Source organism: Hyperolius riggenbachi, chromosome 1 (genome assembly GCF_040937935.1).
Source record: "Hyperolius riggenbachi isolate aHypRig1 chromosome 1, aHypRig1.pri, whole genome shotgun sequence".
NCBI classification, from domain to species: domain Eukaryota; kingdom Metazoa; phylum Chordata; class Amphibia; order Anura; family Hyperoliidae; genus Hyperolius; species Hyperolius riggenbachi.
In genome coordinates, this window is record NC_090646.1 from 328,071,168 (window position 1) to 328,097,404 (window position 26,237).

The window sequence follows — 26,237 nt, forward strand, 5'->3', positions numbered from 1 at the left end:
AAACAATACCAGTTGTCTGGCATTCCTGCTGATCTCTTTGGCTGCAGTAATCTCTGAATCACACATATAGAAGGGATTATTACCAACATAGTGCCAATAAAGAAGTAATACAGCAGATAAAGGCAGGCCCCACTGGTCTAGGGACCCTGATGCAGTGGCGTACCTAAGGGCTTTTGGCACCCGGTGCTGGGTATTAAAAGACCCCCCCCCCCGATCTGCATATGCTTGGTCAAGGTCTATGGCTAAAAGTATTAGAGCCGCACCCAGGCTATGCATATACATAGGTTAGGATTTAGTTAGTGTTAGGCCCCTCCCATGGAGGATTGACTTCTTCGCAGTGGGAGGGACGAGTACTTAATAGGTTGCATGCAAGCTTTTAATGGAAACCAACATCCTCCTCTAGTGGTAGACAGGTCATGTGTATGCTCGGTGTGTATTCGACCCCAGAAGTGGGGCTTGCACTCTTTTGCAGGTAGGCACTAGTCTGTTTTTAAGTAGCGCTGCTCATTTCCTTGCTATCTACTAATGTAATTCGTTTTTGGTCAGCTGCTCCCACTTAACAGCCATGCTTTTGGTGTATATGCAGAGCTTCTGTTTGGGTTCAAGATGTGTTTGTAGTTCCTGGGGGGGCTCAGCGCATCTCTGATGGAGGCCATTCGGAGGCGGCCTGGTGTTGCGCTGATCCACCTTTTGCGCAATTTTAAAAGTATTAGAGGCAGAGTATCAGCAGGTTAGCTAGGCAACTGGTATTGTTTAAAATGAAATAAATCTGGCAGTCTCCATATCCCTCTCGCTTCAGTTGTTCTTTAAACAATACCAGTTGTCTGGCATTCCTGCTGATCTCTTTGGCTGCAGTAATCTCTGAATCACACATATAGAAGGGATTATTACCAACATAGTGCCAATAAAGAAGTAATACAGCAGATAAAGGCGGGCCCCACTGGTCTAGGGACCCTGATGCAGTGGCGTACCTAAGGGCTTTTGGCACCCGGTGCTGGGTATTAAAAGACCCCCCCCCCCCCCCCGAAAAATGGGCATGGCCACAACCTGCGGCGTGTCCCCAGTATAGCTAGTACAGTTGCCACCAGTGAAACTAGTTGCCCCCAGTATAGCTAGTATAGTTGCCCCCAGTATAGCTAGTATAGTTGCCCCCAGTATAGCTAGCTAGTTTAGTTGCCCCCAGTATAGCTAGTACAGTTGCCCCCAGTATAGCTAGTAAAGTTGCCCCCAGTATAGCTAGTATAGGTGCCCCCAGTATAGCTAGTATAGGTGCCCCCAGTATAGCTAGTTTAGTTGCCCCCAGTAAAGCTAGTGTAGTTGCCCCCTGTAAAGCTAGTGTAGTTGCCCCCAGTAAAGCTAGTATAGTTGCCCCCAGTATAGCTAGTATAGTAGCCCCCAGTATAGCTAGTATAGTTGCCCCCAGTATAGCTAGTATAGTTGCCCCCAGAATAGCTAGTATAGTTGCCCCCAGAATAGCTAGTATAGTTGCCCCCAGAATAGCTAGTATAGTTGCCCCCAGTATAGCTAGTATAGTTGCCCCCAGTATAGCTAGTATAGTTGCCCCAGTATAGATGCCCCCAGTATAGTTGCCCCAGTAAAGCTAGTAAAGTTGCCCCCAGTATAGCTAGTATAGTTGCCCCCAGTATAGATGCCCCCAGTATAGTTGCCCTAGTAAAGCTAGTATAGTTGCCCCCAGTATAGCTAGTATAGTTGCCCCCAGTATAGCTAGTATAGTTGCCCCCACTCCCCAGTATAGTTTCCCAAGTATAGTTGCCCCAGTAGTATAGTTGCCCCCGGTATGGGGGAAGCTTGGAAGGAGGGGTGGCTGGGAGGGGGGCCAGACCCCTCACCTCCCTCACCTGGGTCCCCTCCTTCTGGCGCTTCCCCCCTCCTAATTAGCAGCAGCTTAATGCGGGCAGGAGCGGGCGGTGAGGACTTACCTGCTTCCTGGCGATGGCGCACACGTCATCCTCACGTGATGCTGGTCTCCGACTTCTTTGTCATTCACTGCGCTTCCGCTAATCAGGAAGCACAGTGGGCGGTGGAGAAGGCGGAGAGCAGCGTCACGTGACAATGACGCTGTGCGCCATCGCCTGGAACACAGGAAGCAGGTGAGTAAGTCCTCTCCGCCCGCTCCTGCCTGCATATAACTAAAGCTGCTGCTAATTAGGAGGGGGGAAGCGCCAGAAGGAGGGGACCCAGGTGAGGGAGGTGGGGGGTCCGTCCCCCTTACCGCCGATTTCCCCACCACCCTTCCATTCTGTTTTGCTTCCCCCTCCTGCACAGGCCTCTGTGGGAGGCCTTGATGACACCCCCATGGGGCACCCGACACCCGGAACGGGGCGCCCCCTGCCGCCCCATGATAGGAACGCCACTGCCCTGATGTAGTAACAGTCTTTGCATCCCCTTTTACGATGCCACTGCTGCAAAACTATAAAGCATAATGTTCCCAGGCCAGTGGTGACTGGACAGAAATCTTCACCACCTGGCCATTTTAAACCTGGCTTTAATTGGTAGATACTCTGCTGCAATAATAAGGAGTGGGCAGTCATTGGGCTCTATTTACAATAGGCAGTTCAGTAAAATCATTTTGGACGGTAAAATACCTCATGTGGTATTTTACACCTATTTTGCAAATTCACTTAAGTTTTCCCCCATGAGGCAGAAGTTCAGTAATTTACCAAACAAACATGCCTCAATTCACTAAGCCCTGCTCGGTAAGTGTCACACAGGGAGCTGTGTGTGTGACTCAAAGGTTTTCTGTCCAATGCAGCCGGTCATCCCTTTGAATGTATAGTTGAGGAAATAAAGGTTATAAGGCCACCATAATTCATACCAATATATAAATCCATTTGAATGTCCTGCAGCCACCAGAGGGAGCTCTTCTGTATGCTACAATACAAATATGCACATCTAAAGGGATGCAGGGATGCCCTCAGAATTTTCAGCTTCCTCTGATTTGATACAGCGAATAAACCCACCTGATACCCCATCACATCAAATCAGTGAGTGAGAAGCAGGCTTTGTGGCACTCCCTATTAGCTGCCTGGCTCTCCCCAAACGCTGTCTGTCGAATTTACCACACAGAGACTGCATGGGGAGAGTGAATTATCAGCTGCTGTGAGTTTGGAGAAAAAAATGAACACTTTTGGCTGTTAAATTAACCACTTGCCGACCGCCCACTGCACAGAGGCGGCCGGCAAGTGGATCCCGCAAGGACCGCCGCATGTACAATTGGCGGCGGTCCTTGTACGGGCATGGGTGGAGCGATCACGTCTTTCGTGACGCAATCAGCCACCGGCGACTGGCTCCGCCCCCCTCGTGCTGTAACCCCCCGGCCGTTCGGAAGCGCCGGCGGGTTACTAGCACCCGGATCGCCGCATACAAAGTGTATAATACACTTTGTAATGTATACAAAGTGTATTATACAGGCTGCCTCCAGCCCTGGTGGTCCCAGTGTCCGAGGGACCACCAGGGCAGGCTGCAGCCACCCTAGTCTGCACCCAAGCACACTGATTTCCCCCCCCTGCCCCCTGATCGCCCACAGCACCCCTCAGACCCCCCCCCTGCCCACCCCTAGACCACTGTTTGCACCCAATCACCCCCTAATCACCCATCAATCACTCCCTGTCACTATCTGTAAACGCTATTTTTTTTTATTCCCTAAACTGCCCCCTGCTCCTGCCTGATCACCCCCCCACCCCTCAGATTCTCCCCAGACCCCCCCCCCCAGACCCCCCCCCCCCCTGTGTACTGTATGCATCTATCCCCCTGATCACCTGTCAATCACCTGTCAATCACCTGTCAATCACCCATCAATCACCCATCAATCACCCCCTGTCACTGCCACCCATCAATCAGCCCCTAACCTGCCCCTTGCGGGCAATCTAATCACCCACCCACACCAATAGATCGCCCGCAGATCCGACGTCAGATCACCTCCCAAGTGCAGTGTTTACATCTGTTCTCTACCCTAAACACCCACTAATTACCCATCAATCACCCATCAATAACCCCCTATCACCACCTGTCACTGTTACCCATCAGATCAGACCCTAATCTGCCCCTTGCGGGCACCCAATCACCGGCCTACACGCTCAGATTGCCCTCAGACCCCCCCTTATCAATTTCGCCAGTGCATTATTTACATCAGTTCTTCCCTGTAATAACCCACTGATCACCTGTCAATCACCTGTCAATCACCCATCAATCACCCCCTGTCACTGCCACCCATCAATCACCCCCCTGTCACTGCCACCCATCAATCAGCCCCTAACCTGCCCCTTGCGGGCAATCTGATCACCCACCCCCACCAATACATCGTCCGCAGATCTGACGTCAGATCACCTCCCAATTGCAGTGTTTACATCTGTTCTCTACCCTAAACACCCACTAATTACCCATCAATCACCCATCAATCACCCCCTATCACCACCTGTCACTGTTACCCATCAGATCAGACCCTAATCTGCCCCTTGGGGGCACCCAATCACCCGCCTACACGCTCAGATTGCCCTCAGACCCCCCCTTATCAATTTGCCAGTGCATTATTTACATCTGTTCTTCCCTGTAATAACCCACTGATTACCTGTCAATCACCTGTCAATCACCCATCAATCACCCCCTGTCACTGCCACCCATCAATCACCCCCTGTCACTGCCACCCATCAATCAACCCCTAACCTGCCCCTTGCGGGCAATCTGATCACCCACCCACACCAATAGATCGCCCGCAGATCCGACGTCAGATCACCTCCCAAGTGCATTGTTTACATCTGTTCTCTACCCTAAACACCCACTAATTACCCATCAATCACCCCCTGTCACTGCTACCCATCAGATTAGACCCCTATCTGCCCCTAGGGCACTCAATCACCCGCCCACACCCTCAGAACGCCCTCAGACCCCAGCCCTGATCACCTCGCCAGTGCATTGCTTGCATCTATTCCCCCCTCTAATCACACCTTGAGACACCCATCAATCACCTCCTGTCACCCCTTAGCACACCTACCCATCAGATTAGGCCCTAATTTGCCCCGTGTGGGCTCCTGATCACTCGGCCAAATCCTCAGATCCCCCTCAGACCCACTTCCGATCACCTCCCCAGTGCATTGATTGCATCTATTTTCCCCTCTAACCACCCCCTGAGACACCCATCAATCACCTCCTGTCACCCCCCTAGCACTCCTATCCATCAGATCAGGCCCAATACAACCTGTCATCTAAAAGGCCACCCTGCTTATGACAGGTTCCACAAAATTCGCCCCCTCATAGACCACCTGTCATCAAAATTTGCAGATGCTTATACCCCTGAACAGTCATTTTGAGACATTTGGTTTCCAGACTACTCACGGTTTTGGGCCCGTAAAATGCTAGGGTGGTACAGGAACCCCACAAGTGACCCCATTTTAGAAAAAAGACACCCCAAGGTATTCTGTTAGGTGTATGATGAGTTCATAGAAGATTTTATTTTTTGTCAAAAGTTAGCGGAAATTGATTTTTAATGTTTTTTTTTTACCAAGTGTCATTTTTCACTAACTTGTGACAAAAAATAAAATCTTCTATGAACTCGCCATACACCTAACAGAATACCTTGGGGTGTCTTCTTTCTAAAATGGGGTCACTTGTGGGGTTCCTATACTGCCCTGGCATTTTAGGGGCCCTAAACCGTGAGGAGTAGTCTAGAAAACAAATGCCTCAAAATGACCTGTGAATAGGACGTTGGGCCCCTTAGCGCACCTAGGCTGCAAAAAAGTGTCACACATGTGGTATCGCCGTACTCAGGAGAAGTAGTATAATGTGTTTTGGGGTGTATTTTTACACATACCCATGCTTTTTTGTCACAAGTTAGCGGAAAATGACACTTTGTGAAAAAAAACTATTAAAATCAATTTCCGCTAACTTGTGACAAAAAATAAAATCTTCTAAGAACTCACCATACTCCTAATGGAATACCTTGGGGTGTCTTCTTTCTAAAATGGGGACATTAGTGGGGTTCCTATACTGCCCTGGCATTCCTCACGGTTTAGGGCCCCTAAAATGCCAGGGCAGTATAGGAACCCCACAAATGACCCCATTCTAGAAAGAAGACACCCAAAGGTATTCCGTTAGGAGTATGGTGAGTTCATAAAAGATTTTATTTTTTGTCACAAATTAGCGGAAAATGACACTTTGTGAAAAAAAAACAATTAAAATCAATTTCCACTAACTTGTGACAAAAAATAAAATCTTCTATGAACTCACCATACTCCTAACGGAATACCTTGGGGTGTCTTCTTTCTAAAATAGGGTCATTAGTGGGGTTCCTATACTGCCCTGGCATTTTAGGGGCCCTAAACCGTAAGGAGTAGTCTTGAAACAAAAATGACCTGTGAAATCCTAAAGGTACTCATTGGACTTTGGGCCCCTTAGCGCAGTTAGGGTGCAAAAAAGTGCCACACATGTGGTATCGCCGTACTCAGGAGAAGTAGTATAATGTGTTTTGGGGTGTATTTTTACACATACCCATGCTGAGTGGGAGAAATATCTCTGTAAATGGACAATTGTGTGTAAAAAAAACAAACAATTGTCATTTACAGAGATATTTCTCCCACCCAGCATGGGTATGTGTAAAAATACACCCCAAAACACATTATACTACTTCTCCTGAGTACGGCGGTACCACATGTGTGGCACTTTTTTATACCCTAAGTGCGCTAAGGGGCCCAAAGTCAAATGAGTACCTTTAAGATTTCACCGGTCATTTTGAGAAATTTGGTTTCAAGACTACGCCTCACGGTTTAGGGCCCCGAAAATGCCAGGGCAGTATAGGAACCCCACAAATGACCCCATTCTAGAAAGAAGACACCCAAAGGTATTCCGTTAGGAGTATGGTGAGTTCATAGAAGATTTTATTTTTTGTCACAAATTAGCGGAAAATGACACTTTGTGAAAAAAAACAATTAAAATCAATTTTTGCTAACTTGTGACAAAAAATAAAATCTTCTATGAACTCACCATACTCCTAACGAAATACCTTGGGGTGTCTTCTTTCTAAAATAGGGTCATTAGTGGGGTTTCTATATTGCCCTGACATTTTAGGGGCCCTAAACCGTGAGGAGTAGTCTTGAAACAAAAATGACCTGTGAAATCCTAAAGGTACTCATTGGACTTTGGGCCCCTTAGCGCAGTTAGGGTGCAAAAAAGTGCCACACATGTGGTATCGCCGTACTCAAGAGAAGTAGTATAATGTGTTTTGGGGTGTATTTTTACACATACCCTTGCTGAGTGGGAGAAATATCTCTGTAAATGGACAATTGTGTGTAAAAAAAAAATACAACAATTGTAATTTACAGAGATATTTCTCCCACCCAGCATGGGTATGTGTAAAAATACACCTCAAAACACATTATACTACTTCTCTTGAGTACGGCGATACAACATGTGTGGCACTTTTTTGCAGCCTAACTGCACTAAGGGGCCCAAAGTCCAATCAGCACCTTTAGGCTTTACAGGGGTGCTTACAAATTAGCACCCCCCAAAATGCGAGGACAGTAAACACACCCCACAAATGACCCCATTTTGGAAAGTAGACACTTCAAGGTATTCAGAGAGGGGCATGGTGAGTCCGTGGCAGATTTCATTTTTTTGTCACAAGTTAGCAGAAATGGAAACTTTGTTTTTTTCTTGACACTTTTCGCTACCTTGTGACAAAAAATACTATCTTCTATGAACTCACTATGCCTCTGAGTGAATAATATGGGATTTCTTCTTTCCAAAATGGGGTCATTTGGGGGGTATTTATACTATCCTGGAATTCTAGCCCCTCATGAAACAGGACAGGTGGTCAGAAAAGTCAGAGATGCTTGAAAATGGGAAAATTCACTTTTTGCACCATAGTTTGTAAACGCTATAACTTTTACCCAAACCAATAAATATAGGCTGAATGGGTTTTTTTTAATCAAAAACATGTTTGTCCACATTTTTCGTGCTGCATGTATACAGAAATTTTACTTTATTTGAAAAATGTCAGCACAGAAAGTTAAAAAAAATAATTTTTTTGACAAAATTCATGTCTTTTTTGATGAATATAATAAAAAGTAAAAATCGCAGCAGCAATCAAATAGCACCAAAAGAAAGCTTTATTAGTGACAAGAAAAGGAGCCAAAATTCATTTAGGTGGTAGGTTGTATGAGCGAGCAATAAACTGTGAAAGCTGCAGTGGTCTGAATGGAAAAAAAGGGTCTGGTCCTTAAGGGGGGTAAAGCCCACGGTCCTCAAGTGGTTAAATACGTAAATCTTTTTGAATTGACATTTTTTGACATTTCCTGAGGTAATTACAGCACAAGTTGGTAATTTACCTCACTAGTCGGGAACTGTGATTTTGTGCGGAGATAGGTTTAGTGAATTGTAACTTGGGAAGGTGATCAGTAAAATCAGCTGTTTTCAGCATTACCGAATGTGCTAATGCTTTGTGAATAGAGCCCATTGTCATTTAGCAAACTGAACACAAGTTGCATAAACCAGTAGTCCAAAAGCATCATTTACATGCTGTCAAAATAAGGGTGGAGAAATAAATACAATTACTTCTCATCAATTTCACCAAACTATATCATACCTTCTTTATCTCCAGTAAGCATCCATATATTAATATTAGCCCTTTTCAATAACTGTATTGTTTCTGGCACCCCTTCTTGTAACTTATCTTCAATTGCAGTTGCTCCAAGTAACTAAAGAAGAGAAAAAAATCAAAGAACCCATTAAAAACCGTGATTAGCTCTAACATGCATCTATTGTAAACCTACAGTATCTTAGAAGCATCTGCAAATGTGGAATGTAGAGATGTACAGAGGCGCCAGAAGGATAAAAATCACTAAAAACGTTTAAAACGTTCGGGAGCCGGTGGTGGACCAGCCTACCCAAAACAGACAAAAAGGCTGTTGATTAAAGTTGTAAATAATTTATTCACATACTCCTAAGACAAGTCGCAACACGCTTTGCAGGTCAAATCCCGCTTCTTCAGGCATTAACCACTTGCCGACCGCACGCTTATACCGTGCGTCTGCAAAGTGGCAGCTGCAGGACCAGCGACGCAGTATTGCGTCGCCAGCTGCAGGCTGATTAATCAGGAAGCAGCCGCTCGCGCGAGCGGCTGCTTCCTGTCAATTCACGGCGGGGGGCTCCGTGAATAGCCTGCGGGCCGCCGATGGCGGCTCGCAGGCTAAATGTAAACACAAGCGGAAATAATCCGCTTTGTTTACATTGTACGGCGCTGCTGCGCAGCAGCGCCGCAAGGCAGATCAGCGATCCCCGGCCAATCAGCGGCCGGGGATCGCCGCCATGTGACAGGGGACAGCCTGTCACTGGCTGCACAGGACAGATAGCGTCCTGTGCAGCCCGGTCACCAGGGGGGGCCAGGTGGGAGAGGGAGGGGGAGGATTTCGCCGCGGAGGGGGCTTTGAGGTGCCCCCCCCCCGCAACACTTTGCAGGCAGGAGCGATCAGACCCCCCCAGCACATCATCCCCCTAGTGGGGAAAAAAGGGGGGCGATCTGGTCGCTCTGCCTGCACCCTGATCTGTGCTGGTGGCTGCAGAGCCCACCCAGCACAGATCAGCTAAAACAGCGCTGGTCCTTAAGGGGGGGTAAAGGGTGGGTCCTCAAGTGGTTAAATAGGAGTAACACACAGCAAGTAGTCAAATCTACGCTTGGCACCTCTGACTCCTTGCTCTACAGCCTTTTTGTCTGTTTTGGGTAGGCTGGTCCACCACCGCCTCCCAAACGGTTTAAAGTTTTTAGTGATTTTTATCCTTCTGGCGCCTCTGTACATCTCTACATATCAAGACATCCACCCTTGGTGGAAGGGTGTTACACCCTCTTTTTTCCCTATCCACAGAGAGCGACATCTTAATCCTGAATGGGGACAGGTTTGTTCTCCCCACCTGCCTTTACAGTGGTTGCCTTGGAGGTAACCCAGGTTTGTAAGTATATTACTTACGTTTCACCTATTCTCACCCAATTTCCAATACATACTACACTATTTTGGGCTCTCGGTTTTCTACTTTTTACTGCAAATGTGGAAGTCCATGTAGCTAAAATATCATAAGAAATGAATGTTTTTCTATTGCATGCAGGGACAGTTGAATTGTGAATATTGACCGGGAAGGAAGATTGCTAGCACGTGTTGTCAAACACCATTTTATGCAGTTAAATACTGTATGAATTTCACAAGACTTTAAGTAAGATTGCTTTAATTTGGAGAAAAAAAAACTTGTATGCCTTACAGCATTATTTGTATTTATTATTATTATTTTGATTTTCTATAGTGCCAGCATTTTCAGTACTAAACACGCAGCATTCATGAAATATATGTAGTCCAATACTTTTTCTATGCTGAACTAAAGCACCTCCAAATGGGATGCATACCTGCCACATTTCTATTAACCACTTAAGTACCAGCGGTCTCTTCCCCCTTAAGGACCAGAAACCACTGGTACAGAAACGTTGGAATCCCAACGAATCGGCGCACATATAAGCCGCAATTGCCGTCAAGGCCACACGTCGGAAACCTGGGCCATCCACTCTGCTGTCTCTATGGCGGCAGAGTTCCTCTGAGCCGGTCAGGAGCTGCTTTCATTGGCTCCTGACCCTGTCTTTCAATGTAAGCCAATGGGAGTTGCTTACATTGAAAGACAGGGCCAGGAGCCAATGAAATCGGCTCCTGACCTGCTCACAGGGCTCTGCCGTCATAGAGACAGGCAGAGCGAGTGAGCAGCAAAGGGAGACAGCGGGGATTCAGCGTCGAGATCTGCGAGATCGGCAAAAACGGCTGATGCATGCAACGGTGATGCGTTGAAATCTACGCCCTGGTAGCCAGATCAAAGCCATCAGAGCCATCAAAACAGGGCGTAGATTTCAACTACGGCAGTCCTTAAGTAGTTAAAGCGGACCTGAACTCAGAACGTCCTCTCTGCTCTAAAAATTGCACAACAGCATAATAACCTTTAAACAAAGAACATTTCTTTGTTACAGCGGATACAAATCCTAAAGTAAATCTGCACTGTTTATACTTCCTGATTCATGGAAGCAGCCATATTGTTTACAGCCTGTGCATTCAAATGGGCTTATCTGCTTATCTGCCATAGGCAGTCATGTGACATGGGGAGGGATAAAATTGCACCTAGTGATTAGACACAAATGAGGGGGAATTAGACAGGCTAAACTCTCTAAATACATACAGGGTGCAATTTCCTTTTGTCCAGTGCAAGAGTTCAGGTCCACTTTAAGCAAAGTCAGGGTGTCCCTATAGCAAAGGTATAATCCTGGTGCTGCTTAATTTGGGTGACAAGATAGGCCAATAATAAGTGTGTCCTTACCAGTAGTGTACGCCATCAGCTTTGTGAAGCCATCAGACTTTTATGTACTTTTTCCCCATTAATCAGCTTTTGGCATGGCTATTGGTTACAGTATAACTGCATGCCAGATATCAGCACCACATTATAACTTGGATGCTGGGGCTCAACCTTTATACAGCCTCCAAATTATTCTCTGTAGACAATACCTGGTGCTGGGTAGCTAGTACCAATAGCTAATGCTCAGCTATACTGCTGTGCCCAAATTGTATGCCTGGCACCTCGAAACAAAAAAAAAAAAAAAAACACAATGGCTCTATGGCAGCACGAATATATGCTACACTGAATATAGCTCCTTCAGCCCCATAGTGTCCATGTAACAATTTTATTTATATGTTTTCTGGTAATGGACCAGTCATAACACAACATAACAGTACAGGAAACTTGTTCTTTTTTTTTAGAAAAAGCTACTTGTCTGACAGTCATTCCAACGCTTGGCATCAGAAGGTTATCACTGACTTGAAGTTAGAATGCAGTCTTTAAAGTACAGTTTAAAGCAAACCTATTTGTTCACTTCTGGCCTTGCCTTTCTCCCCATATGACAGTACTCGTGCCCTCTGCAGAAGAGCAAGAGGGCAAAGCGGAAGAACCCAACAAGCCTGACCTCCCCATTTCTCACTGCATGCTGTTCACAATAGCCAGCCATATCCAGGATTTGTCTGGCTTTCAGCCAGCACTGAAAGATTTGTGTCCCTATTAGACTGGATTTCTTGTGACACAGACAATTCATCTCCATCCCAATACATCTCAATCTTGTAGGTAATAGGACAAAACAGAAACCTGCCAGGGCTTCCAACTGGTAAGTACGCAGTAAGTCCACCTAGAAATCCAGTGCAAGTGGCAATGCTTTGGCCAGGGATCACTGTACAGCCATAATAATACTGCTGTGTAAGGAGCCTTGGCAAATATACCTATTGTTTGAAAAAATAAAAGTACATTTTTAAAAATGATCACCCATGCAGGCTGGTATACGTAGACTGCAGAAGCTTGGAACACGTGGTCAGACGCGTATCTGGAGGGATGCAGGCATGACACGTGCCCCAGGCGACCTCCCTCTTTAATCATCAGGGGGGCGCAGTGCTGCTGACAGCATTCCTGAGTCTAAGGGAGTAAGAATCATCCAGCAGCCTGCCCGTCTCAGCCTTTGTCTTATATCTACATTACAAGGTATTGAGAGGTGAGCTCCGAAGTTTTCCCTCACTCCCTACAATGTCTCAGTCCCCCGAGATAGCAGAAGATGCTCCTGGTCTGGAGGTTACAAGATCTCACATCCATTCAGCTCTGTCATTCACACATTCCTCAGCCTTATCTTAGTGTGATGTTTACTTACTTTTATTTATGACACTCTCTGCATTTTAACCATTAAGCTGCTGGCATCTCTGTGGCCAGATTTAACAACCTCTCTCTTGTACAGTGTACCTCAGTTGTTAAAATGCATTATATTTCTAGCTCAGTACCTATCTACTGATATTTAATAGGTTGTCAGCCTTTTATTATGTTATAATTGTCACTGCAAATGTTTCATTGCTTTCCTTCATATGAGAGTGGTGGCTGCCATATTTATTTCCTTTTAAACAATACTGGTTGCATGGAAATCCAGCTGATCCTTCTGGTCACTAGGGTCTAAATCACACACCTGAAACATGCATGCAGCTAATCTTGTCAGATGTGTTATAGACATTTGATCTGCATGCTTGTTCAGGGTCTATGGCTAAGGCAGGGATCACACTTGTTTTTCAGTTTTCAAATCAGCTTTGTCTGCGCACATTTTCTGCACACCAAGTGTGTTTCTATGCAGAAAAATGTGTGCTTTTTTCACAACAGTTAATGTAATTGATACAGAAAACTGACAAAATGAGCAGAATTATCATGCAGAATGTCAGTTTTTTTTTCTGTGCAAGAAAAACACATTAAGTGTGAACTAGCCCCTTGATTAACATGAGTTTTCAGTTCTTCTGTGCAGAAAACGCGTATGAAAACAGTCAAGTATGTTTCCTGCCGTAAAGTATTAGAGGCAGAGGATCAGAAGGATAGCCTCATTTATTTCATAGTGACTGTTACATTCTGGTATTTGTGTGTGCGTGTGTGTTCTGAATGCATGATGGGGTTACCCTGTCCAAAAAGGTTAGACAGGATGCTGTTGATTGTAGGTGTGTGTGTGTGTGGGGGGGGGGGAGGGGGGGGGGCTGGGGGCGCAATTTTAGTATTTGCCATGGGCGCTGTCTTGCCTAGATACGCCACTGCACGTGGTGCTCCACAGCCTTAGCTATACCAGCCCACATGGTCCATGATATGGGGGGGTCTCTGGAAGAAAGAATGGCAAAGCCTCCTCCTCTCCACCAGAGCACTTGTTGCATGGTGGCATCCGGGGGAAGATGCCTGCACCCCCCCAGAACACTGCCATTCCAGCACAGGAGACTTTGGCGCAACAGTGAATAACTTTAGCGCCATCAGAAGACGGAGCTGAAGTTACCTATATAACACTATAATTTGGCCTCCAGCATAACACTATAATTTGGCCTCCAGCAATTGCTGGAAGCCAAATTATTTAATTCCCTACCATCCATGGCGGCCTGGGGGGGAATAGTATGAATAGTATTTAAATTTAATGGGAATTTGTGCAGGAGCAGGATAAACCATACAGGCTGTATCCTGCGCCCAAGTCTCCCGAGCCAATTCCTCTTGTACGCCCCCCCCCCCAGGTGAATTAGGTATAGGAGTACTGAAGCACCCCTTGCCCATTTCCACAAAGAGTTGAAAAGATACATAAAAACACAACAACGAGAAAAGTACTAGTCTTAATTAACCATGAATACGTTGGTTAAACTTACGCCAATATCCTTGGGAATTTCCCAAGCCAATATCTTCTCGTTCTGTTGTCTGAAGACCCCAGATGAGTGAGGAACAATGCTTTCACATATTGCCAGACCCCGACACTTGCTATAATAAAGTGTAGTAAGCACTGGCAAAGCAGCTTTGTAAGTACCACCAGGGCTCCCCATTGGTCCCTTAACAGACCAATGGGAAACCTCCCTGAGTAGGAAACCCAGCAGCACTTTCAAAGATGTAGACAAAATAAGTCCAAAGACCTTCCCAAAAAATAATACGAGACAGGGACACCAGGAGCCCCTGATAGTGTAGCACGTCGAGGGTATAGGACACTCAACAATGGTTTGTGCAGAATACTCACAAGATAGGTTGCAAGACCGGCAACCACAATGTAATGGCTGGTAAAGAAAACCCGTCCTCACTTGGCTTCTAGAGATGGCCCAAACCTCCGATTTTTGGTTCGTGAACCGGGTTCGTGAACCTCCGGCGAAAGTTCGGTTCGCACAAACTTTCGCGAACCGCAATAGACTTCAGCGGGGAGGCAAACTCTGAAAACTAGAAACATTTATGCTGACCACAAAAGTAATGGAAAAGATGTTTCAAGGGGTCTACCACCTGGAGGGGGGCATGGCGGAGTGGGATACACGCCCAAAAGTCCCGGGGAAAAATCTGGATTGGACGCAAAGCAGCGTTTTAAGGGCAGAAATCACATTGAATGCTAAATTGCAGGCCTAAAATGCTTTAAAACATCTTACATGTGTATACATCAATCAGGGAGTGTAATTAGAGTACTGCTTCACACTGACACACAAAACTCACTGTGTAACGCACCGCAAACAGCTGTTTGCATAGTGACGGCCGTGCTGGACTGGTGCGCACCATGGCGTGATTGCTCTTCCTCACTCAGTGATGTCAGGTAATGTCTGACTGCCTTATCAACTTTCGATGGTTCTTTCTCTACCATTGTTAAAGCTTACATCTATTTTTTTAAATACTTGTTCTGCTTGCTGTTCAGTACCTGCAACGAGTATCTTTTATGGAGGGTAAGTCTGCCATTGCGAGTGACCATGGGTAATGGCCAGGGAATCCTGGTTCGATTCCGGTCCGGAGTGGGAGCCTAAGAAACGGCTACCACCACCACACATCCAAGGAAGGCAGCAGGCATGCTGTGGGCAAAGGAGCAGGAATGGCTACCACACACATATAAGGAAGGCAGCAGGCATGGCATGCACGTCCCGAGGTAGTGACCAAAAATAACAATATAGGAGAACTTTCGAAGCCCTGCTGTATATGACACAGATAGACTTTACTACCTTTAATGAGAATCTGTTATGGAGGGCAAGTCTGCCATTGCAAGTGACCAGTAACCACAGGTAATGGCCGGAGAATCCTGGTTCGATTCCGGTCTGGAGTGGGAGCCTAAGAAACGGCTACCACCACCACACATCCAAGGAAAGCAGCAGGCACGCTGTGGGCAAAGGAGCAGGAACGGCTACCACACACATCCAAGGAAGGCAGCAGGCATGGAATGCACGTCCCGAGGTAGTGACCAAAAATAACAATACAGGAGGACTTTCGAGGCCCTGCTGTATATGTGATATGAATCAACTTTAAATCCTTTAATGAGAATCTGTTATGGAGGGCAAGTCTGCCATTGCGAGTGAGCACGGGTAATGGCCGGGGAATCCTGGTTCGATTCCAGTCCGGAGTGGGAGCCTAAGAAACGGCTACCACCACTACACATCCAAGGAAGGCAGCAGGCACACTGTGGGCAAAGCAGCAGGAACGGCTACCACACATCCAAGGAAGGCAGCAGGCATGGCATGCACGTCTTAAGGTAGTGACCAAAAATAACAATACAGGAGGACTTTCGAGGCCCTGCTGTATATGACACAGACAGACTTTACTACCTTTAATGAGAATCTGTTATGGAGGGCAAGTCTGCCATTGCGAGTGACCAGTGACCACGGGTAATGGCCGGGGAATCCTGGTTCGATTCCGGTCCGGAGTGGGAGCTTAAGAAATGGCTACCACCACCACACATCCAAGGAAGGCAGCAGGCACGCTGTGGGCAAAGTAGCAGGAACGGCTACCACACGCATCCAAGGAAGGCAGCAGGCATGGCATGCACGTCCCAAGGTAGTGACCAAAAATAACAATACAGGAAGACTTTCGAGGCCCTGCTGTATATGTGATATGAATCAACTTTAAATCCTTTAACGAGAATCTGTTATGGAGGGCAAGTCTGCCATTACGAGTGACCACGGGTAATGGCCGGGGAATCCTGGTTCGATTCCGGTCCGGAGTGGGATCCTAAGAAACGGCTACCACCACCACACATCCAAGGAAGGCAGCAGGCACGCTGTGGGCAAAGGAGCAGGAACGGCTACCACACATCCAAGGAAGGCAGCAGGCATGGCATGCACGTCCCGAGGTAGTGACCAATAATAACAATACAGGAGGACTTTTGAGGCCCTGCTGTAATGACACTGATAGACTGTACTACCTTTAACGAGAATCTGTTATGGAGGGCAAGTCTGCCATCCATTCAAGTGAAAGGTATGCACTGACTGCCAGGTATAATACAATGTGCAGTCAAAGATGCAGTGAATGGTATGCAGTGACTGCAAACAGCTGTTTGTGTAGTGATGGCCGTGCTAGACTGGTGCGCACCATGATGGGAGTGCAGGTGATGGCGGCTTTCCAGCCCATATGGTCGCCGGGCTAAGGTAGTTGAATGACAGAACAGTGACTGTCCAGCTGATCAAATTTGGTCTGTCCACAATGAAGCAACAACCTTATTATCTTTGGTGTGCCACCCCCCGAGGCACTCATATAGCCGTCGGTCATTGCTTCATTGTGATACGCAAGCCCCTTCACCACAGCAAGGTAATGATCACGAAGGGGAATGGGCACATGTACATGCCTTTTGTTTTGTTGTTGCAGCCGCAGTGCAGACATAAAAATTAGGCAGCCATGTACATGCACCAGGAAAATTACCATAGCGGCCGCTGCTAGCAGCGGCCTTAAAAATTCCGGAATCCGCCTAGAGTCCTGGACCCTGTTGGTGGTGGCGGAGAAGGCAGTCAAGCGGCCTACGGGCAGAGATGCTGTGTGGGGAGCGACTTGGTCTTGGGGCAGGCAGCCAGTCACACGGCGTGCAGGCAGAGATGCTGTGTGTGGGGACTGACTTAGTCTTCGGGGGCGGGCAGTAGCCCTCCGGGATCCATGCCTCATTCATTTTGATAAAGGTGAGATACTGAACACTTTTGTGACTTAGGCGACTTCTCTTCCCAGGGACAATGCCTCCAGCTGCGCTGAAGGTTCTTTCTGACAGGATGCTTGAGGCAGGGCAAGACAGAAGTTGGATGGCAAATTGGGACAGCTCTGGCCACAGGTCAAGCCTGCGCACCCAGTAGTCCAAGGGTTCATCGCTGCTCACAGTGTCTACATCCACACTTAAGGCCATATAGTCGGTAACCTGCCAGGCGTTGGTGGAGGGTGGATCCGGAAGCGCTAAGGCGAGGCGTTGGACTAAAAAAGGTCCGCATGTCCGACATCACCATGAGATCGCTGGAGCGTCCTGTCCTTGCCTGCGTGGACATGGGAGAAGGATTACTCTCAGTGGTACCTTTATTGAATTGTGCCATGAAATCACCCTTAAGCGCATTGTAAAGCATAGTTGCCAGCTTGTTCTGCATGTGCTGCATCCTTTCTGCCTTCAGGTGAGTTGGTAACATGTCCGCCACCTTGTGCCTATACAGAGGGTCTAGTAGCGTGGCCACCTAGTACAGCTCATCCCCTTTGAGTTTTTTTATACGGGGGTCCCTCAACAGGCTGGACAGCATGAAAGATGCCATCTGCACAAAGTTGGATCCAGACGTACTCTCCATCTCCTCTTACTTTTCCTCAGTGAGGTCAAGTAAGTCCTCCTCCTCCCCCCAGCCACGAACAATTGAGCAGCACAAGCCCCCTGCGATGCCTGCTGTAGTTGTTCTTCTACCGCCGCATCCTCTTTCTCCAAAGAAACACCTTCCTAATCATCCGAGTCTGACTCCTCTTTCCCACACGACTCTTCCTCCTCCTCCCCCCTCTGTGCTGCCGCAGGTGTTGATGAAACATCTGATTGTGATGAAAATTGCTCCCACAACTGTTCCTGCCATAACTGTTTCTTTTCATGCTCCTCCACAGCTTGATCCATCACTCTACGCACGGCACACTCTAGGAAGTAAGCGTACGGGATCAAGTCGCTGATGGTGCCTTCACTGCGACTCACCAGGTTGGTCACCTCCTCAAACGGCCGCATGAGCCTGCATGCATTTCGCGTCAGTGTCCAGTTCGGGGGCCAGAACATCCCCATCTCCCCAGATTGTGTCCTTCTACTGAAATTGTAGAGGTACTGGGTGACGGCTTTCTCCTGTTCTAGCAGGCGAGAGAACATGACCAGGGTCGAATTCCAGCGAGTCGGGCTATCACATATCAAGCGTCTCACCGGCTACTTGTTTCTCCGCTGAATGTCCGCAAATCGCGCCATGGCCGTGTAAGACCACCTGAAATGCCCACACAACTTCCTGGCCTGCTTCAGGACGTCCTCTAAGCCTGGGTACTTTGACACAAATCTTTGAATGATTATATTCAGCACATGTGCCATGCAGGGTACATGTGTCAGCTTTCCCAAATTCAAAGCGTAAAGGATATTGCTGCCATTGTCACACACCACGCTGCCGATCTCCAGCTGGTGTGGGGTCAGCCACTGATCCACCTGTTTGTTAAGAGCAGCCAGGAGAGCTGGTCCAGTGTGACTCTCCGCTTTGAGACAAGACATGTCTAGGATGGCGTGACACAGTCGTACCTGGCATGCAGCGTAGGACCTGGGGAGATGGGGCTGTGTAGCTGGAGAGGAGATGGCAGCACCAGTAGAGTTTAACTGCCACTGAGCCAAGGAGGAGGAGGAGGACAGCGAAGAGGATGTAGCAGGAGGAGAGGAGGTGGCAGGAGGCCTGCCTGCAAGCTGTGGAGGTGTCACAAGTTGGTCCGCTGCAGAGCCACGTACTCCCTGCTTGCCATCGGTCACCAGGTTGACCCAATGGGCTGTGTAAGTAATGTAGCAGCCCTGACCGTGCTTGGCAGACCAGGCATTCGTGGTCAGGTGGACCCTTGACCCAACGCTGTGTGCCGAAGATGACACCACTTGCCTCTCCACTTCACGGTACAGTTTGGATATCGCCTTTTTAGATAAATATTATTTATTAATTATTAATATTACCATTAATAAAAACATTTGGAACCTTAGATTTACTATGCACATGAGCAAGGTGGAAGTTCCATTTTTGGATCTCTTGATCTCGGTCTCGACTGCTGGCTTCGTCTCCACAAGTCTATATAGAAAGGAAACGGCAACAAATGCACTTTTGAGAGCGGAAAGTTTCCATCCTAGACACACTATTAATGGAATTCCTACTGGACAGTATTTGCGGGTTCGACGCAACTGTTCAGAAGATGATATTTTCCAGAGGGAGGCCGCACAGCTGAGATCGAGATTTAGACAAAGAGGCTACAAGGATAAGGCTCTTGTAAAGGCATATAGGAGAGCTAATGCTAGCGATAGATCCGCCTTGTTGTATAGGAGTAGATGTCCCACCCGTGAAAGGTCAGAGGCAATCAGGTTCTGTACTAGATTCTCGGCACAACATCGAGAGGTTTCCAGGATATTAGATAAACATTGGCACATCCTCACTAACGATGCCAAATTGAGCGCAATGTTAACAAAAAACCCCCTTTATTCATTCCGGAGGGCACCGTCCCTGCGGGATCTCTTGGTTAACAGTCATTTTGTGGATCCTCAAGCCAACAATAAGCATTGTAAGGTGACTGGTACATATACCTGTGGGGGATGTTCCGTATGTCGATACATTCAGGTGGGAAGATCGGTCCGCTTACCGGATGGTCGCGACTGGTGTTTCCCACATTATGTAAACTGCAGTACTACTCTTGTGGTATATCTGCTGCTCTGCACTTGCGGGGCCTTTTATGTGGGAAAGACCAAAAATGAATTTCGCACACGAATTTCGCAACATATTGCAAGCATTAAGAGTTCAAATTATAATAACCTTACCCCCGTGGCGAAGCACTTTAAGTCCGCTCACGATGGTAGGGTTCAACATGTGCGCTTTGTTGGTTTGGACAGGATCCATAACTCTGCAAGAGGTGGCAATATGGACCGTTTGCTTCTACAACGAAAGGCACGGTGGATATTTGATCTAGAGGCAACTAAGTTGCCAGGCCTCAATGAGAACACAAGTTACGTTCCATTTCTCCCACCTTAGTGACTTTTGTTTGTGTATTCCACACCTGTTGGGTCTGTGTTGCTTTCCTAGAGGGAGGGGCCCGGGGCTCCCTGCTGGAGCATCTCATATTCAGTTCTCCGCATTATATTTACAGAGAGAGTTTTTGAGATACTTATATGCCGATATTGGCAAGATCCCCATCTGGATGGAGATATGCATGCATGCATGTCTCTTCTTTTTAAATGATGGGGTCAGTTTAAATGTAGAGGTTGAGCGGAATTTTATAGGCTGTGATTTAATGTATAAGTTTATTTGTTTTTCATATTTTGAAACTATCTGTACATATGGATGGTTTCTTTATTTTGAATAATAGTTGCCCTAGAGATTATGAATTTTTTGAGTACTGTTTTGAGATGGGATGTGGGATGCTTGCGTCTTCTGTGCTGCCGCTGTCTGATCCGGCTGCTTTAGTGTCTCCTGCCCCTTCCCCGGGGCCTGGGTGCGGGGGTGGGGCCTGGCGGACGAGCCGGGTACGCTATTGGGCGTGCCCGTCGTGTCTGCCTGCCCCGCCCCTCCGCTCGCATTGGCCCTGGTGTGGTGGCGGGAGAGGCCATGTCCTGCGGCCGGATTGGACGGCGGCCTGCACATAGAGGCAACGCAGTCCAAGAAGAGACACGCCTCCTGAAGAAGCCCGGCGAAATCGATCGAGGACGCCGTCCTCCGCCATGAGGGTATCTCCTCCGTGACTCCATGCCGCCTAAACCGGGCACCCGACCCTCCTCTCCACACCATCATCACCAGAGACTCGGTTAATCTCTCCAGGCTCCTTTCCAAGAGAACACGTCAAGGCCTCACACTTGTGGATACAGTAAGAGCCCTATGGGCATAAGCCTCACCAATTAATCTCAGCTGCCATTTGTTTGCACAGAGACACTGCTAACAATGATTGCACATGAACTGTTGCCATGCATCTCTTGCACTTTTCTGTTTGATTAACTGGCCAGCACCTGCTGTGCCTTCAATGCTGCATAATATTGACATATGGTGAACTGTTGCTTGATGTGCTTCTCGCAAAGCTTCTCATGAGCTACCTTGCATGTGCTATGCTATGCTGCAATACAGGACTGTGCTGTGCTATGCTAACATACAATACTGAGGTGATTTACTAGCCTTATGAGACGCTGAGAACTCTGTCTGCTCCATTGGATGCTTTTTGTGTGCATGGACTCTATATACTGGAGGATGTCATATGATATGAAGAGAGCTCTTACTTATGTTGGATGAATATTTTTGGAACCAATTTTTCAAATGGACTCTTTATAACATCTATAATTTCCGCTGGTGACATATCCAGCAGCATTATTTCAGATTGAGCTATTTGGCCATCTTTCTGTATCTATTAGGGCTGCGCAGCCAGCATCATAGGTGCACAGGATCCAGAGGGGTATTGGTGATTAGGAGGGGGAGTGTGTCTGGGATTACCTGGGTGGGAACGTGCATGGAAGGGGTGGGGGATGGGCCAACATGGTGGGAGTTTTATTCCTAAAATTTGAAATAATAAGTAAGTTTTTGAATAAAGTTTTGTATTTTGGAATAAGACTTGTTTGTATTCAATCAGGTCTCACCCCTCCCTTATTCTATCTCATAGTTTGTACAATTTTTTAGATAAATAATTGTGGCCTGGTATCTTCCACTGCGGTGTCCCAATGGCCACAAATTTACGGAAGGCCTCAGAGTCCACCAGCTGGTATGGTAACAGCTAGCGAGCTAACAGTTCTGCCATGCCAGCTGTCAGACGCCGGGCAAGGGGGTGACTGGCAGAAATTGGCTTCTTCTGCTCAAAGATTTCCTTCATGGACACCTGGCTGCTGTGGGCAGAGGAGCAAGAACCGCTCAAGGGCAGAGGCGGAGTGGAGGAGGGTGGCTGTAAAGGTGCAAGGGAGAAAGCGGCTGAAGATGCTGCACCTGAAGGAGGAAGAGGAGAAGGAGGGTGGCTTTTCTATTGTGTGCTGCTTTTGCTCAGGTGGTCTTCCCATTGCAGTTTGTGCCTTTTCTACATGTGCCTTCGTAAGGCACTTGTCCCTACGTGAGTGTTGGCCTTTCCACGGCTCAATTTTTGGAGGCAGAGACAACAGCATTTATTTATGTTTTATCCAGCTCGGCATTTCTCCGATCTAAGGCAGACACATTAAAAAATCTCCAAACCACTGAGCCCCCCTGGGGTGATGGCACTGGTGGCATCAGCTGCTGACGTTGAAGGGCATGTTGGCTGGCTGTACATAGGTGGCGATACATGGCGCCGGACACTGCCACCAGCTGTTTTTGAGGACGAGCTCCCCCTGCTTCTTTCAGTAACTCGTCTCCTCCTACTCCTCTCTGACTCCCCCTTTGAACTGTCCCCCTGTTCATCTCCTCTATTGGGAACATATGTGGGATCTGTATCATCGTCATCATCATAATCATCCTGCCCAGCTTCGCTTGCCTCAGACACTTCAAAAACTGCACCAACAGCAGGTACTTCATCATCTTCACATGTTACGTCCATAGTGTCGCCGCCTAACTCAGACATATGAGGTGGTGTAACTTGCTTAGCGCCTTCATCTGGTTGTAACAATAATGGCTGTAAATCAGTTAATTCCCCACCAATTAACTCCTGCAAAGTTTCAAATGGAATGGATGTGGTGCTTGTAGTAGCGCTGGTGGCTGCGGAAGATGAGATGTTCTGTGTTAAATAGTCAACCACGTCCTGACAATGTTGGGAGTTGATGGGACGGGCCTTCTTCTGAGCACTGTACTTTGGTCGAGGGCCGCACGAAATCACATCAACACGACCTCGCACAGATCTGACGGGTGGCCTTCCTCTGGGTCTGCCTTTTCCTCTGCCTGTTTTGTCCATTGCGTTCATATCGGGGGGGGGGGGGGGGGAAGTGTAAAGTATGCACTGACTTGACTAATACAATGTGCAGTCACACAGGTGCAGTTAACAGGTATGCACAGAGTGGTATATCACACTGCGTGCACTCACGTAGGTAGGTGGGTGCACTGAACACAACAGGTAGGTATATGCAGTGATGGGTATTACAATGTGCACATGTCACACACAGACAGGTAGTGGACAGGCACAGTGACACTCAGGTAGGTGGGTGGGTGCACTGTGAACAACAGGTAGGTAGGTATATGCAGTACTGGGTATTACAATGTGCACCTGTCTCACACACACACACAGACAGGTATCAGCACAGTGACACTGTGTGCGCTCACGTAGGTAGGTGGGTGCATTGTGAACAACAGGTAGGTAGGTATATGCAGAAATGGGTATTACAATGTGCACCTGTCACACACAAACAGGTAGCGGACAGGCACAGTGACACTGCGTGTGCTCACATAGGTAGGTGGGTGCACTGTGAACAACAGGTAGGTAGGTATATGCAGTAATGGGTATTACAATGCGCACCTGTCACACACACACAGACAGGTAGCGGACAAGCACAGTGACACTGCGTGCGCTCAACTCACGTAGGTAGGTGGGTGCACTGTGAACAACAGGTAGGTAGGTATATGCAGTGATGAGTATTACAATGTGCACCTATTACACACAGACAGGTAGCGGACAGGCACAGTGACACTGTGTGCGCTCAACTCATGTAGGTAGGTGGGTTGGTGCACTGTGAACAACACGTAGGTAGGTATATGCAATACTCGGTATTACAATGCGAACCTGTCACACATACACAGACAGGTAGTGGACAGGCACAGTGACACTGCGTGCGCTCACGTAGGTGGGTGGGTGTACTGTGAACAACAGGTAGGTAGGTATATGCAGTAATGGGTATGGGTATTACAATTTGCACCTGTCACACACACAGGTAGTCACTGAATGTGCTGGGCCTGGCAGTGGCACACACACAGTATGGATTATCAAGGCTGTCTATGCAACACAAGTGTCAGTGGGACACACAGAAAAAAAAATAGATCACAAGAACAAGATTAGCTCTCAAAAGAGCTGTTGTGGGGTGCTATTTTAGCAATAAGAATCAGCAAGGAGCAAGCTAACACGCCTACAAGAGCCTAACCAATCTTTCCCTATGAGAGAGTATGCAGCAGCTGTCCCTTCTCTATTTACTGCAGGCCTACGAGTGAGTATAATGGCCGACGGTGCCTCCCTTTTATAAGGGGGGGTGGGGCTCCAGGAGGGAGTGTAGCCTGATTGGCTACAATGTGCCTGCTGACTGTGATGTAGAGGGTCAAAGTTGACCCTAATGGTGCATTATGGGGGCGAACCGAACTTCCGGAAAAGTTTGCGGTTCTCCGCGATCGCGAACCACTGGAAGTTCGCCGGGAACAGTTCGCCGGCGAACCATTCGGGCCATCTCTATTGGCTTCTTGAGTCTTCGACAATGTAGGTCGCTCTCCAGGAAAAGAAAAGGGGTTGTTAGGGTTTCATGGAACCAACGTACTCGGCTAACACCCCGAGCTGGTTAGTGTGGGATATTACTGGGAGGGAGGAGGCACCCAAGATGTGATGTGTGAAAGGGATAATGCCAGCTGGATAGGCTTACCTCTAAAAGAAGGGGGTAGCCCAAATAAATTAACAACATTTTTAATAGAAACCAGACACTTAAATGATAAAGCGTTTTGCGGATTGCAGTCCGCTTCCACAGATCAAATAACAAAATACTAGAGAGCTCTGGAGGCGCTCCCTGCTTACAAAACGCTAGTATTAAGACACTTTTTGTTATCTAATCTGTGGAAGCACACTAAGATTCGCGAAACGCGTTATCATCCAAGTTTCTGATTTCTTTTAAAAATGTTGTTAATTTATTTGGGCTAACCCCTTCTTTTAGAGGTAAGCCCATTTATTTATGTTTATCCAGCTCACATTATCCCTTCCACACATCACATACAGTATTGGGCACCTCTTCCCTCCCACTTTCAAAGATGCTCTGCCAGGGTGTGCTATACAGTAAGTCTGCCACCATCCGGGTCAGGAGCTGGTTCTGGCTTTGATAGCCACATGCTGCTGCAGGCACCTCCTCAGTCGGCAGCTGTACCGGCGTGACATACAGCACCTTTGTGAGAGACAGCAGGTTTGATGGGCGCCTGCTGCTGATGGACGCAGGCACTTGCTGCTGTGCTGGCTGGACTGTGACAACAGGGGGGTGGGAAGTCTGGGGGAAGGCTTCCTCCAAGCGCCGAACCAGGGACCGCTGCAAATCAATCATTCGGCACACAGGGTCTCCTCCTGCAGGCAGGAAATGATGCAGCTTCCCCTTCATCCGTGGGTCCAGCATCAGGGTGATCCTCCCGAGCACGCATCTGCTTGACCCTTGGGTCACTGCGCAGGTACTGCAGCATGTGCGCTGCCATGCGGAAGAGGGCTGTCATCTCTGCTGACACATACTCTGAATCATCACCCCCAGTGCTGTCCTCCTCCTCTGATTCCTGAGCCTCCCCCTGCTCTCTCCACCCCCGCACCACTGCAGCTGCACTTGGTCTGCCGACTCATCTTCAAGGTCAGGGACCTCCAACTCCTCCAAGTCTTCCAACTCCAAGTCCTCAACCTCCTCTTCCTGATGCACAGAGGTGGACTGTGAAGGTTGCTGCTGCTGATCCTGCTGGATCAAGGCTGCCTCTCCCACTTCCAGCAGAGCATCGAGGGCCTTGCCCAGCATGCACACCATGGTCACCCACTCACACAGCGACGCACGGTCCCAGCGGACCATGTTGGTGGCC

The 26,237-nt window shown here is 47.8% G+C and overlaps 1 protein-coding gene across 1 annotated transcript in view; it reads right to left on the reverse strand.

The window, feature by feature from the left end:
* The window catches only part of ATP8B3 (ATPase phospholipid transporting 8B3), a 335,474-nt gene that overhangs the window by 111,352 nt on the left and 197,885 nt on the right, over positions 1–26,237 (reverse strand). Inside the window, exon 19 of the mRNA XM_068234593.1 lies at positions 8,597–8,708. Within this exon, the coding sequence (XP_068090694.1) occupies positions 8,597–8,708 (112 nt within the window). The remainder of the gene's footprint in view (positions 1–8,596; positions 8,709–26,237) is intronic.